A 14,550-nucleotide genomic window follows, 5' to 3' on the forward strand; every position below is an offset into this window, starting at 1 on the left:
CCTCCCTGTCCATCACCAACTCGAGTCTCACATCCATTGAGTCAGTAATACCATCCAGCCATCTCATCCTCTGTCGTCCCCTTCTCCTCCTGCCCCCAATCCCTCCCAGCATCAGAGTCTTTTCCAGTGAGTCAACTCTTCGCATGAGGTGGCCAAAGTACTGGAGTTTCAGCTTTAGCATCATTCCTTCCAAAGAACACCCAGGACTGATCTCCTTCAGAATGGACTGGTTGGATCTCCTTGCAGTCCAAGGGACTCTCAAGAGTCTTCTCCAACACCACAGTTCAAAAGCGTCAATTCTTCAGCGCTCAGCTTTCTTCACAGTCCAACTCTCATATCCATACATGACCACTGGAAAAACCATAGTCTTGACTAGACAGACCTTTGTTTTCAAAGTAACGTCTCTGCTTTTTAATATGCTATCTAGGTTGGTCGTAACTTTTCTTCCAAGGAGTAAGCGTCTTTTAACTTCATGGCTGCTGTCACCATCTGCAGTGATTTTGGAGCCCCCAAAAATAAAGTCTGACACTATTTCCACTGTTTTCCCATCTATTTCCCATGAAGTGATGGGACCGGATGCCATGATCTTTGTTTTCTGAATGTTGAGCTTTAAGCCAACTTTTTCACTCTCCACTTTCACTTTCATCAAGAGGCTTTTTAGTTCTTCTCTTTCTGCTATAAGGATGGTGTCATCTGCATATCTGAGGTTATTGATATTTCTCCCGGCAATCGTGATTCCAGCTTGTGCTTCCTCCAGCCCAGTGTTTCTCACGATGTAGTCTGCATAGAAGTTAAATAAGCAGGGTGACAATATACAGCCTTGACATCCTCCTTTTCCTATTTGGAACCAGTCTGTTGTTCCATGTCCAGTTCTAACTGTTGCTTCCTAACCTGCATATAGGTTTCTCAAGAGGCAGGTCAGGTGGTCTGGTATTCCCATCTCTCTCAGAATTTTCCACAGTTTATTGTGATCCACACAGTCAAGAATTTCTTGTTCATATTTACTTTTATTGCATTTGCATTCACGTATCTGATTGAGAGTAGTTCTAGTCCAACACTAATGTGTCTGGAAAGTAGATTGTTCGATGAGTTTGTTCCTCAGGACCCTCTCGACCAGTTCTCTGTTAGCTTGAGGTCATCAGAAACTTTATACGTCGGTCCTTCCTATTACATTTACTTAAGCTTCTTAGCCTTTTCCTAATACTGTAGTCATCTCTGATCAGACAGCTTGGAAGGCACCTTAACATTTGAAATATTAGCCTCTATCATTTACCTCATATGGATGGGTTTCTTTTAGCAGTGGATAAGCATTCTCTCTCAGCTGCATTGGGTAGAGAGAAGCGTGTGCTGTGCTGCAGTGTGTGGCATGCAGATGTGTCTGCTGAACCGTCTCCTGCAGTCTTTTCTTCCCAGTAGAGTACTTTATTTGCCAAACACTAAATGTTGACTATCCTTCATAAGGTGATGTGTATAATAAGCTTTATAAATGGAATATTTTTCACATTTACTTATTTCAGAAGAGTTTTAACTTTTTTTCAAAGTAAGTTTTAATTACGACTATTCCAAATAGTTTCACTGTAATGATCTGTGAACACCTTCATGCAAAAACAAGTCCTTCATACAAGCTGTAACCACTCCCCAGTTTGCCTATACACTTAGGTTGATATAAGCCAAGAATACTACATAGTATATTCAGTGCAGAAAGTAAATATCCTTTATTAGATCCTAATAAATCTGTAACTAATCTGTTTTATGACTTGACCTCTGTGCACTTAGTTCTTTTGTTCTTTAATCATAGAAAACTAGTATTTAAATTGGTTACATTACTGTACAAAAATATTAGGAGATTATAAAAAGGTTGTGAAATACTTAAAAGCTTTTCAGACTGCAAGCTGCTCATACAGGATAATGATAAGCTTTCATTTGGTCATGCATACTTTGTGTTAATGCTAATAGGAATGGTGTTTACATGCTTCTTGGGTCATGTCAACAATTGTTAATGATAGATTGAAAAAATTTGATTCCATTTTCAGAAGAAGAAAACAGCACCAGTCTCCTTAAAATAATACTTTTTTTAAATGGCAGAAAATAATTATATGTTTTATAATGTATGATTGATTAATCATCAAATATGTATCAAATAGAATAGTAACTTCAAAATTCTATTAAAATAAGTTCAGTTAAAACTTTGCTAAAAAAATATATGAATCATGCATATATCTATGTTTGAAGTACTTAATGGTAATAGTGAATTGTCCTTGTTTCCTATTTTGTCTTTATAGCATATAGCACTTTCTATATTGTGGGCCTAATATTATCCATGCAGATACCTTTTGTGGGATTCCAGCCAATCAGAACAAGTGAACACATGGCAGCTGCAGGTAGGAAAAATATCTGTGTTCTTTCTTCTGAAGAATCCATGAATGTGTGACTGCTGATCTTCAGTAGAATGAAGAGTTCTTTTGGGGTTTTCTTGCTGTTTCTAATTTTCATTGTGTTAGTTCTAAAACATCACCACTGTAAAATATGACTGGAGAATTTAGTAAAATATGACCGGAGAATTTATTGAGACTTTCTGGTATTGGGCTTCTGAAAGTGCCTGTCTTCCCAGGTATGGCTGTTTTGAGAAGGTAAAACATCCTTTTTTGCCAACACTAAATAACATTTGCTTTGTATAAACAAATATTAAATAGTAATGTATCTGTATACTGAGTTATTATACCACTGAGTTGTCATTTTACCAAATTTAGGTGGAATGGAACATTTCATTTTTATATTCTTTACATCTTACTAAAATATTTTATCCATCCCTACTAACTAGAATTAAGGGCTTTTATATTGATTATAAAGTCACATAATTCTCCCTAAAGCAGAGCATTTTGCCATCATTAATCTGGGTCACAGATAACAAGATATAATGAGAGATCTGTGAATAAAACTTCATCAGAGATTTCCACACAAGGTCCATGACCCAGAGAAAACCCGTGGGCAGTCATTTTGTTTGTAGCGTTTTATAAATATCAGTATATTTAACTTCCTGAGATGATGATGATCCATAGCTTTTATCATCAGATTTTCAGTGAGAATCCAGAACCACACATACTCACCCCAACTATGAACAATAACCACATATTGTTGTTCAGTCGCTAAGTCATGTCCCTGCGGACTATAGCACACCAGACTTCTCTGTTCATTTATTAGAAAAAAAATATGTAACAGAATTTTTTGGATATATTGATTGGTTACCTGTCATTTGACAAAGGAAATGTCAGATCACTGAATTGTACGGGGTATTCTCAGTTTTCCAAATTAATGTTTCTCAGTGTTCTTGGAAAAATGCTTCATTGATTACTTACATGAACCTTCTCTTTAATTAGGTGTCTTTGCATTGCTGCAAGCTTATGCTTTCTTGCAGTATCTGAGAGACCGGTTAACAAAACAAGAGTTCCAAACCCTGTTCTTTTTGGGCGTGTCACTAGCTGCAGGTGCTGTGTTCCTTAGTGTCATCTATTTGACTTATACAGGTAGGTGTCATCACTTGTTGGACGTGAATATTGTCTCTGTCATTGCAAAAGGTAAATTCTTTTGCAAGTTTTGTACATGTTCCATTTATCCTAGTAGGTCAGCTATTGTTTCCTTAGAAACAGTATGAAAATAAGTCAAAGGTTCTAAAATCTGAACAGCACTACAAATTTCTTTTTTTAAACGATATATTTGTTGCTTCAGGTTCTGTTAAATCCACATTCTAGCATCCTCTTGATAAGGCCCAAAATGTATAAAATTCAAAGTTTCCAGTGTTAACGGCATAGGTTTACCCTCCCTAGTGTGTTATATACTCTGTCTCCTGCTTCTAAACAGCCAACCAAATCAGTTTTCAGTCAGCTGGATTCTAAGTTACTTTCTTTTCCTGACTTTACCAGTCACTAGAAACAAATCAAATTCTTTCTGAAGGTATGTCAAATTAATGTACCAGCTTAGCTCGTAAAATCATTAAGAATTAATTGACAGGAGTAAAAGGCGCAAATGTTTAAAATCACCTTTGTAATTGATCTAAATTTGGCATGCTGGACACCTCTCACTTTTAAAAATTATCCAGTGCTTTCTTAATATCTTTATTTTACTAGTCAGTCAGAGGTTTAAAAGAATCGGAAAGCTGTCTACAGTGTTTTCAGTCAGCTTGTTGTATTTCTTTGGAAATATAATGTCCATGGGTATTTTTTTAATTTGATCCCTAAGGCTCAGACAGTAAAGAATCTGCCAGCAATGCAGAAGACCCGGGTTCAATCCCTGGGTCAGAAAGACCCCCCGGAGAAGGGAATGGCAACCCACTCCAGTATTCTTGCCTGAGAATTCCATGGATAGAGGATCACAAAGGATCTGTAGGATCACAAAGAGTTGGACATGACTGAGTGGCTTAACGCTACTACTACTATATCTGATGACCAGCTGTGTGAAATACAGTATAACCTTTTTTTTTTTTTAAGGCAGTTCTTTTAACATTAGCTTAAAATTAGTCCAAATAATCAGTAAACATAAAACCAATAAAAACAATGAAAGGGCAATGAATTTCCTTTGCATTTTTCCTTCCAAGGTTACATTGCACCATGGAGTGGCAGGTTTTATTCATTGTGGGACACTGGGTAAGTGCAGATAAGTTATTTGCCCTCATGTTATTTAAATATTCTTTTGTCTTCTTTATTGTTAATATCTACTGTCAATACCAGGCAACATTCTAAAATATTTAGCATATACCAGTTTAGTAAATGTTGTATTTTGTCTTTGTTATAATATCCGTTTGGAGTTCACCTGTAGTTTGATATGTAAGTCATATTTCTGTTCTTTATGGGCAGCTCCTTATTTTTGTTTATTAAAACATTTCAGGTATCACATGCCATTTTAATGATTGATTTTTTTTGTTTGTTTTTACCAATGTATTCAAAGTTTCCATCTGTTAGTAATATTTAATTTTTAACCCTTAAGGATAGATTCTATGTTATAAATCCATATGCTGTAGATATGAGAAAAAATTTAATTTTATCTAAGTTTCTTGGTGTTTTTTAACCATCAGATATACTAGAGGATATTTGTTGCATTTTTTAAGAGTGCTTTTATGAGATGAGTTAATAAAAAAAATATTTTTACATTAGCTCAATACTTTTTTTAACTCTAAAAATGTTTTCTTAAGGATAAGAAAATATCTCTTGGTGATATTGATCTCTCTCTCTTGATTCTGCTATTCTGTTACTCCATGTGGCCCAATAAAAAACCTACCACATTTTATTGATCAGGCCTGCCCTTTGATATAATACCAAAAAGGCCCCAAGTCAAGCCTAATTAAAGGGCATAAGCAAATGATGTATGGGTGGCTGAAGCTAACAGATACATACTCCCAGAGATCAGCCTTTGCATCACCAGAGAGTTTGAGGGAAAAATCCCAGTTGTAGAAGTTAATTAATTCTGACTAGGTTAAAAATTCTAGGTTAAAATTTTATTAGTCATACTTACTCTTGTTTTCAAACTTATACTTGCCCACTTTGGAATCTTAGGACATTTCAGAGAAAATCTGTCCTGTCCTTTCCACGTCTCTCACCAACCACCTCTGTGCCATCTCTGTGTTAAGAAAGGTATTGCCGCAATAGGATATCTTATTGGATGAGTTATTCTGCTAGTCACACATCCAAAAGGTAATCGAACTCATTGGTGCAAACTTAGGAAGTGCTTGTTCAGTGCAGTCCCTCAGTTGTGTCCAAATCTTTGTGACCCCATGGACTGCAGCGTGTCAGGCTTCCCCGTCCATCACCAACCCCCAGAGTTTACTCAAACTCAAGTCCATTGATTCGGTGATGCCATCCAACCATTTCATCCTCTGTTGTCCCCTTCTCTGCCTGTGTTCAGTCTTACCCAGCATCAGTGTCTTTTCAAATGAGTCAGCTCTTCGCATCAGATGCCCAGAGTATTGCAGTTTCAGCATCAGTCCTTCCAATGAATATTCAGGACTGATTTCCTTTTGGATGGACGGACTGGTTGGATCTTCTTGCACTCCAAGGAATGCTCAAGACTTTTCTCTAACACCACAGTTTAAAAGCATCAGTTCTTCGGCACTCAGCTTTCTTTATAATCCAACTCTCACATCTATACAAGACTGCTGGAAAAACCATAGCCTTGACTAGATGGACCTTCGTTGGCAAAATAATGTCTCTGCTTTTTAATGTGCTAAGTTGGTCATAACTTTTCATCCAGGGAGCAAGCGTCTTAATTTCATGGCTGCAGTCACCATCTGCAGTGATTTTGGAGCCCCCCAAAATAAAGTCTTTTACTGTTTCCCCATCTGTTTGCCATGAAATGATGAGACCAGATGCCATGATCTTCTAGTTTTATGAATGTTGAGTTTTAAGTCACCTTTTTCACACTCCTCTTTCACTTTCATCAAGAGGCTCTTTAGTTCTTTACTTTCTGCCATAAGGGTGGTGTCATCTCCATATCTGAGGTTAGTGGTATTTCTCCCGGCAGTCTTGATTCCAGCTTGTGCTTCATCCAGCCCAGTGTTTCTCATGATGTACTCTGCATATAAGTTAAATAAGCAGGGTGGCAATATAGAACTTTGACGTACTCCTTTCCCGATTTGGAACTCTCTTGCTTTTTTGATGATCCAGCGGATGTTGGCAGTTTGATCTCTGGTTCCTCTGCCTTTTCTAAATCCAGCTTGAACATCTGGAAGTTCGCATACTGTTGAGGCCTGGCTTGGAGAAATTTGAGCATTACTTAGCTAGCGTGTGAGATGAGTGCAATTGTGTGGTAGTTTGAGCATTCTTTGGCATTGCCTTTCTTTGGAATTGGAATGAAAACTGACCTTTTCCAGTCCTTTGACCACTACTGAGTTTTCCAAATTTGCTGGCATATTGAGTGCAGCACTTGCACAGCATCATCTTCTTTCAGGATTTGAAAGAGCTCAACTGGAATTCCATCACCTCCACTAGCTTTGTTCATAGTGATGCTTCCTAAGGCCCACTTGACTTTGCATTCCAGGATGTCTGGCTCTAGGTGAGTGCTCACACCATCATGATTATCTGGTTCATGAAGATCTCTTTTGTATAGTTCTTCTGTGTATTCTTGCCATGTGTCCTTAATATCTTCTGCTTCTGTTAGGTCCATACCATTTTTGTCCTTTATTGTGTCCATCTTTGCATGGAAAGTTCCCTTAGTATCTCTGATTTTCTTGAAAAGATTTCTAGTCTTTCCTAAAACAATTGTATTATTTCCCTCTATTTATTTGCATTGATCACTGAAGAAGGCTTTCTTACCTCTCCCTGCTATTCTTTGAAACTCTGAATTCGAAAGGGTATATCTTTTCTTTTCTCCTTTGCCTTTCACTTTTTGATAGCTCTTTGTAAGTCCTCCTCAGACAGCCATTTTGCATTTCTTTTTCTTGGGGATGATCTTGATCACTGCCTCCTTTGCAGTGTCATGAACCTCCATCCATAGTTCTTCAGGCACTCTTTTCTATCCGATCTAATCCCTTGAATCTATTTGTCACTTCCAGTGTATAATCGTAAGGAATTTGGTTTAGATCATACCCGAATGGTCTAGTGATTTTCCCTACTTTCTTCAATTTAAGTCTGAATTTGGCAATAAGGAGTTCATGATCTGAGCCACAGTCAGCTCCCGGTCTTGTTTTTGCTGACTGTATAGAGCTTCTCCATCTTTGGCTGCAAAGAATATAATCAGTCTGATTTCAGTGTTGACCATCTGCTGATGTCCATGTGTAGTCTTCTCCTGTGTTGTTGGAAGAGGGTGTTTGCTATGACCAGTGTGTTCCCTTGGCAAAACTCTATTAGCCTTTGCCCTGCTTCATTCTATACTCCGAGGCCAAATTTGCCTGTTACTCCAGGTAGTTCTTGACTTCCTACTTTTGCATTCCAGTCCCCTATAATGAAAAGGATGTCGTCCTTTGCTGTTAGTTCTAGAAGGTTTTGTAGGTCTTCATAGATCTATTAAACTTCAGCTTTTTCAGCATTACTGGTCAGGGCATAGACTTGGATTATTGTGGTGTTGAATGGTTTGGCTTGGAAACAAACAGATCATTCTGTCATTTTTGAGATTGCATCCAAGTACAGCATTTTTGGACTCTTGTTGACTATGATGGCTACACCATTTCTTCTTAGGGATTCTTGCCGACAGTAGTATATATAATGGTCATCTGAGTTAAATTCACCCATTCCATTCCATTTTAGTTCACTGATTCCAAAAATGTTGATGTTCACTCTTGCCATCACCTGTTTAACCACTTCCAATTTGTTCTGATTCATGGACCTAACATTCCAGGTTCCTGTGCAGTATTGTTCTTTATAGCATCAGAACAAGTGCCAAAGAAATTCCTATTTGAGCAAGGATTTTTGTGGTAGAAGTCAGAGCCAACACTTTTATAACTGGCTTTAGATAATTCTAGTTTTAGGGGGAAGTATGTTGATTTTGGTTTTACCAGTGTGTGTCAGATACAGCAAGTAACATTGGAATGTACTTTTAAGCCAGAAGAGGGAGAGACGGGAACCATATCTATTAGTACAATCAAAGAAAGTTTATTCACCTAAAAGGAACTTCTGTTTTATCATTTAATTTTAAATAACGTTAACTTCTTTAATACCAGGTATGCAAAAATACACATTCCAATTATTGCATCAGTGTCTGAGCATCAACCTACAACTTGGGTATCTTTCTTCTTTGATCTACATATTCTTGTGTGTACCTTCCCAGCAGGCCTGTGGTTCTGCATTAAAAATATCAACGATGAAAGAGTATTTGGTAAGAGGTTTTTAATATATACTTTGGTTTATTTTTGTTATTGAGATTATCATTCTACCTTAAAGTTTTGTCATTGCTTGACTTTGCATGAAGATAAACTTTCCTCTCTTACTTTGCATAAGTGCTTAACCAAGAAAAATTAAATGAATTTGCATTATATATACTCTTAATTATTAAATTTTGGACTAGTATGTAAGCTTTTCATTCAACTTACTGTTTTCTGAGAAGTTAATGTAATGATTAACTCAGTCTGTGGCTGAGAATTGGAAATTATAACTTTGTTGATAGAATAGACTTGGCTGTGTTTTCTCAGTTAATTCTGTCTCAGTAGGAAGGCTTTTGCAGGGGCATCCATGATCCAAAAAATTTCAGTGGAAAGTACATTTTGTAATAGAATAAGAATCACCTGTAAGTAAATATCCTGTTGGCTGATAGATTTGTGTAATTTTCAACAACAAGACTTAGAATTGCAAACTATTTTAAAGCCATTGTTTAAGATAAAACCTGAAACTGAAAATGGTTTGTAATATGCACAGGGTCACACAAGCAAATATCTTGTACAAGTTCGTGGCCTGGACCATGCATGACACCCAAAAGTTAGAGTTTCAGAGTGAAGTCAGGAGAGAGAAAATAGCATCTGCATAGGTGCTAACCATAGACACACCCTGGTGGGCTGCCGTCTATGGGGTCGCACAGAGTTGGACACAACTGAAGCGACTTAGCAGCAACAGCAGCAGGTGCTAACCAAAGAATGGCACTCATTCTTTTCTGGCTTATATAGGTCAGTGGACTTTGGAGAAAGCCATGTTAATGATACATCACTCAAGAAGAATTAGCTTAACATATTGCCCCGTTCATGATTTAGCAGTCCCAATCCTAGATATTAAGAGAAGGGAGTGTGTGTGTCTAACAAAGGGCATGTCTAACAAAGTACATAGCAGCTTTATCCATAATAGCCCCCTAGTTAGAAACATTCCAAAGGTTATCAGCAGTAGAAAAAAGAGATTCTTATGCATTTTAGAGTGGAATACAGCACAACAATTAATACAAGAGTAGCGTGGGTAAACAAGACAGTACAAAAGAGAATATTTTTATATGATTTTATTTCTATAAAGTGTTAAGAATAAGGAAGCATCACTACGAACAAAGCTTGTGGAGGTGATGGAATTCTAGCTGAGCTATTTCAAACCCTAAAAGATGATGCTGTTAAAGTGCTGATCTCAGAATGCCAGCAAATTTGGAAAACCCAGCAGTGGCCACAGGACTGGAAAAGGTCAGTTTTCATTCTAGTCCCAAAGAAAGGCAATGCCAAAGAATGCTCAGACTACTGCACAGTTGCACTCATCTCACACTGGCAAAGTAATGCTCAAAATTCTCCAAGATAGGCTTCAGCAGTACATGAACTGAGAACTTCCAGATATTCAAGCTGAATTTAGAAAAGGTACAACCAGATCAAATTGCCAACATCTGTTGGATCATAGCAAAAGCAAGAGAATCCCAGAAAAATATCTGCTTCGTTGACTTTGCTCAAGCCTTTGACTGTGTGGATTATAACAAACTGTGGAAAATTCTTAAAGAGATGGGAATACCAGACCACCTGACCTGCCTCCTGAGAAATCTGTATGCAGGTCAAGAAGCAACAGTTAGAACCAGATGTGGAACAATGGACTGGTTCCAAATTGAGAAAGGAGTACGTCCAGGGTGTACATTGTCACCTTGCTTATTTAACTTATATGCAAAGTACATCATGAGAAATGCCAGACTGGATGAAGCGCAAGCTGGAATCAAGATTGCTGGGAGAAGTATCAATAACCTCAGAGAGGCAGATGATAGCACCCTTTTGGCTGAAAGCAAAGAACTAAAGAGCCTCTTGGTGAAAGAGAAGAGCGAAAAATCTGGTTTAAAACTCGACATTCAAAAAACAAAGATCATGGCATCCAGTCCCATCACTTCATGTCAAATAGATGGGGAAACAGTTGGCTTCAAAATCTCTGCAGATGGTGACTTCAGCCATGTTACTTTTGTAAAAGGCACTTGCTCCTTGGAAGGAAAGCTGTGACAAACCTAGACAGCATATTAAAAAGCAGAGACATTCCTTTGCTGGCAAAGGCCCATCTAGTCAAAGCTATGGTTCTTCCAGTAGTCGTGTATGGATGTGAGAGTTGGGCCATAAAGAAAGCTGAGCGTTGAAGAATTGATGTTTTCAAGCTGTGGTGTTAGAGAAGACTCCTGAAAATCCTTTGGACTGCAAGGAGATCAAACCAGTCAATCCTTAAAGGAAATAAATCCTGAATATCCATTGGAAGGCCTGATGCTGAAGCTTAAGCTCCAGCACTTTGGCCACCTGATGTGAAGGACTTACTCACTGGGAAAGGCCTGACACTGGGAAGGATTGAAGGCGGGAAGGGAAGGGGACGACAGAGGATGAGGTGGTTGCATGGCGCCACTGACTTGATGGATAGGAGTTTCAGCAAGCTGCGGGAGTTGGTGATGGATAGGGAAGCCTGGCTTGCTGTAGTCCATGAGGTCACAAAGATTCGGACATGACTGAGCAACTGAACTGAACTAACAATAAGGAAAGTTAAATTATTGCTTTAAAAGTTTGAATAGTGATTACCTGTTTCATGGGAGAGTGTAGTGGTTATTGACTAGGAAGAGGCATGAGGGCTTCTCCTGAGGAGGGATACAGATGTTTTGTGTATGGGTGGCAATTACATAGGTATGTGCATATAAAAAGTCACTGAGATAAACAATATTGTATAGTAAATTTATTTTTTAGTCAGGAAAAAATATGAATTCGTTTCAAGTGAGATGGGCACTCAGATGACTCAGTAACTTTGTAAACTTACAGCCTCTAGCTAGAAATGAATAGAGCCTTTCCCCATGGTGAGCACATTATCTGGAACGGTTTGACTGTTGGAAAGTACTTCCAGATTTTTAAAGTTTCTTGGCAATAGCTTCATAAGTTCCTCCTTTGGTTAATAAATTATTTTCTTCTCATCCTGTTCTTACTTTAAAGCAGGCTTTATGCCAGATATTGGCATGAGCTTTTCATAGACTCTATTTGATTCTATAAACTTACTGTACCTAATAATATAATTCACCAAACACATTTTCCTGTTATGGATTTTTCTAATATGTGACGCTGTTGACAAATAACAAATTGTCTCATTCCCCATAATAGCTATAATTAATTTGAATCTTGATACATTTCTCTCAACTATGGATATGCAGTGTTTACTTGGTCAATACTAGTTATAATCTCTAAATATGACTTTGAAATTGGTTCAGATTATCAGTTTAAAAACAGCCCTTTTATGAGATGTTTGTCAGTGTTTCGATTGTCCTTTGAGGTAGTTTTGAATAATCAGTGGGTCTTCCTAGGACCCTTTCTTTCCTGAAGTATTACAAGAGAACTTGTCTTTGCAGTTGCACTGTACGCCATCAGTGCTGTCTACTTTGCGGGCGTGATGGTGCGGCTGATGTTGACCTTGACTCCAGTCGTCTGCATGCTGTCTGCAATTGCCTTCTCAAATGTTTTTGAGCACTATTTGGGGGATGACATGAAAAGGGAAAACCCGCCTGTGGAGGACAGCAGTGATGAGGATGACAAGAGAAACCCAGGAAATTTGTATGATAAGGTGGGAAATCTAAAGTAAGGCTTTTAAAAGTTTTACGTGTTTTGTTTTTCCACCATAGTAAGAACCATACATGTTAAGTGTGGTTAAACAAGAATCTAGATGGACTGACATTTCTACTTTGTCTTTTTACTCCGAATAAGAAAATAGAATGTCACCAGAGTATATAATCACCTTTTGGGTCAGGTTTTTAAACTAAAACCCTATTTTGAGAGCAAAAAGCTGATGTTCTTACTAAATTACATAAAATTTAACACTATAATTCTTTCTGAAACCATGTGCACAGGGTTTATCCTTGAAGTCCATATTCAGTGTAAACTGTTTAAATATCTGGTAGACTGAATAGTAAATGAAGGATATTGTGTATGCTCAGTTTTGTCTGACACTTTGTGACCCCATTGACTGTAGCCCGCCAAGGTCCTCTGTCCATGGGATTTTTCAGGCAAGAATACTGGAGTAGGTCGCCATTTCCTCCTCCAGGGGATCTTCCCACATCTCCTGCATTGGCAGGTGGATTCTTTACCCACTGCACCACCTAGGAAACCCCATATGAAGGGTATTAAATGCCTTTAAAAAAAAAAAATCTCCAGTTCATTAGTACTAGGTGCTGGGCCCATATAATGTAATTCACTTTTAAGATCTCAGGAAACAGAGCAGAATTAGATTTGGTGGAAGTGTGGAAAGACTTGAACAACAAACTTTACTATATTAACTAGGTGTTTAAGTAGCAGTTTAAAATTTTTCTTTCCTTATTATGATAGCTCCAATATCATTCATACAGATTAGTGCTATTAAAGCACATGCCTGCTGTTGTGGTTATTTTTGTTTTGTGGTTTCTTAATAATTAACCTGCAGTTTAGACCCTATGACTCTGTCCTGTTCTATCCTGGTTTTTGATGAGGTTTATTGTTTTGTTTTCAAAAATACAATCTTGATTTTAACAAGCCTATTGATTTAGGGTTTGGAAATTGGAAAACTCATTCTGATAACTTTTTTTTTTTTCCTGTACTAAAGTCCTACAAAGTCCTGGATTATAACTGAACTTTGCTTTTTTCAGGATGAGGAATTCAATTTTTTTATAAGGAAAGGTTGCCAGGATGAGACCATTTGGTTCTCCCCTTTGTATTTATGTAAACATAAGGTCAATTGAGTTCCGAAGCAACTACTTACTGGAGATATTTTGCTCTGCAACCAGTTCCTGGATTGGTTTTAGTTCCAGGAAGTCTTCTCGTTGACAATCTACCTTGATAGCTTTTTAGAAAACATTGTATGACCCACACAAGAATTCCTAATGGATTCTCCTCTTGAAAGAATTAAATTGATAGATGACATTCTCCCAACTTCTCCATGTAATGTCTTAATGAAAGCAAGTCAGATGATGAATTAGTCTCATCAGTTTTCTGTATTTTCAGGCAGGCAAAGTGAGGAAGCATGTAACTGAGCAGGAAAAAACGGAAGAGGGATTAGGCCCTAATATAAAAAGCATTGTCACCATGTTGATGCTGATGCTGTTAATGATGTTTGCAGTCCACTGCACCTGGGTCACAAGCAATGCTTACTCCAGCCCAAGCGTGGTCCTGGCTTCCTACAATCATGATGGGTAAGAAGTTGGCTTGACTACGAAAGGATTCCACACCTGCTCTTTTCTCTTGTCTCAAAAGATAGAATTCAGAGGTCTATCTGAATATCTTTGCATGTATAACATACACATTAGTCTTTCTCAAAGTGTCGTGCTTGGACACAGCATCATCATTACCAGGAAACCCATTAGACATGTACATTCTTGACCCCACCTAAGCATGTAGAGTTAGAAACCTGGGGGTGAGACTCAGAAATCTGTTTTAGGGAGTGCCCCAGGGATTCTGATGTAGCTGAAATTTAACAACAGGTGGTTTCTGTACTGCCCCTTCATTCCCACCCCAGCTTCTGCTTCACGTGGGTGTTCTTCCGACTTGTGCAATATCAGGCTCCATTTCAGAACTACTAAATCAGAATTTGCTTTTTAACATGATAGCCTGGTGGTTTGTATGCCTATGAAAGTAGAAGAAGCACTAGTCTAGCTCTTCTTTTTTTTTTTTCCTTTTTCCCTACCCTGGAGGCTTTTTAACTACCA

The 14,550-nt window shown here is 38.0% G+C and overlaps 1 protein-coding gene across 1 annotated transcript in view; it reads left to right on the top strand.

Moving 5' to 3' along the window:
• The window catches only part of STT3B (STT3 oligosaccharyltransferase complex catalytic subunit B), a 100,605-nt gene that overhangs the window by 75,000 nt on the left and 11,055 nt on the right, over positions 1 to 14,550 (top strand). The window contains exons 6-11 of the mRNA XM_027957941.3: positions 2,283 to 2,381; positions 3,378 to 3,524; positions 4,592 to 4,640; positions 8,645 to 8,799; positions 12,229 to 12,440; positions 13,850 to 14,037. Of these exons, the coding sequence (XP_027813742.1) occupies positions 2,283 to 2,381; positions 3,378 to 3,524; positions 4,592 to 4,640; positions 8,645 to 8,799; positions 12,229 to 12,440; positions 13,850 to 14,037 (850 nt within the window). The remainder of the gene's footprint in view (positions 1 to 2,282; positions 2,382 to 3,377; positions 3,525 to 4,591; positions 4,641 to 8,644; positions 8,800 to 12,228; positions 12,441 to 13,849; positions 14,038 to 14,550) is intronic.

The sequence above is a fragment of the Ovis aries genome, chromosome 19, assembly GCF_016772045.2.
Source record: "Ovis aries strain OAR_USU_Benz2616 breed Rambouillet chromosome 19, ARS-UI_Ramb_v3.0, whole genome shotgun sequence".
Taxonomy (NCBI): domain Eukaryota; kingdom Metazoa; phylum Chordata; class Mammalia; order Artiodactyla; family Bovidae; genus Ovis; species Ovis aries.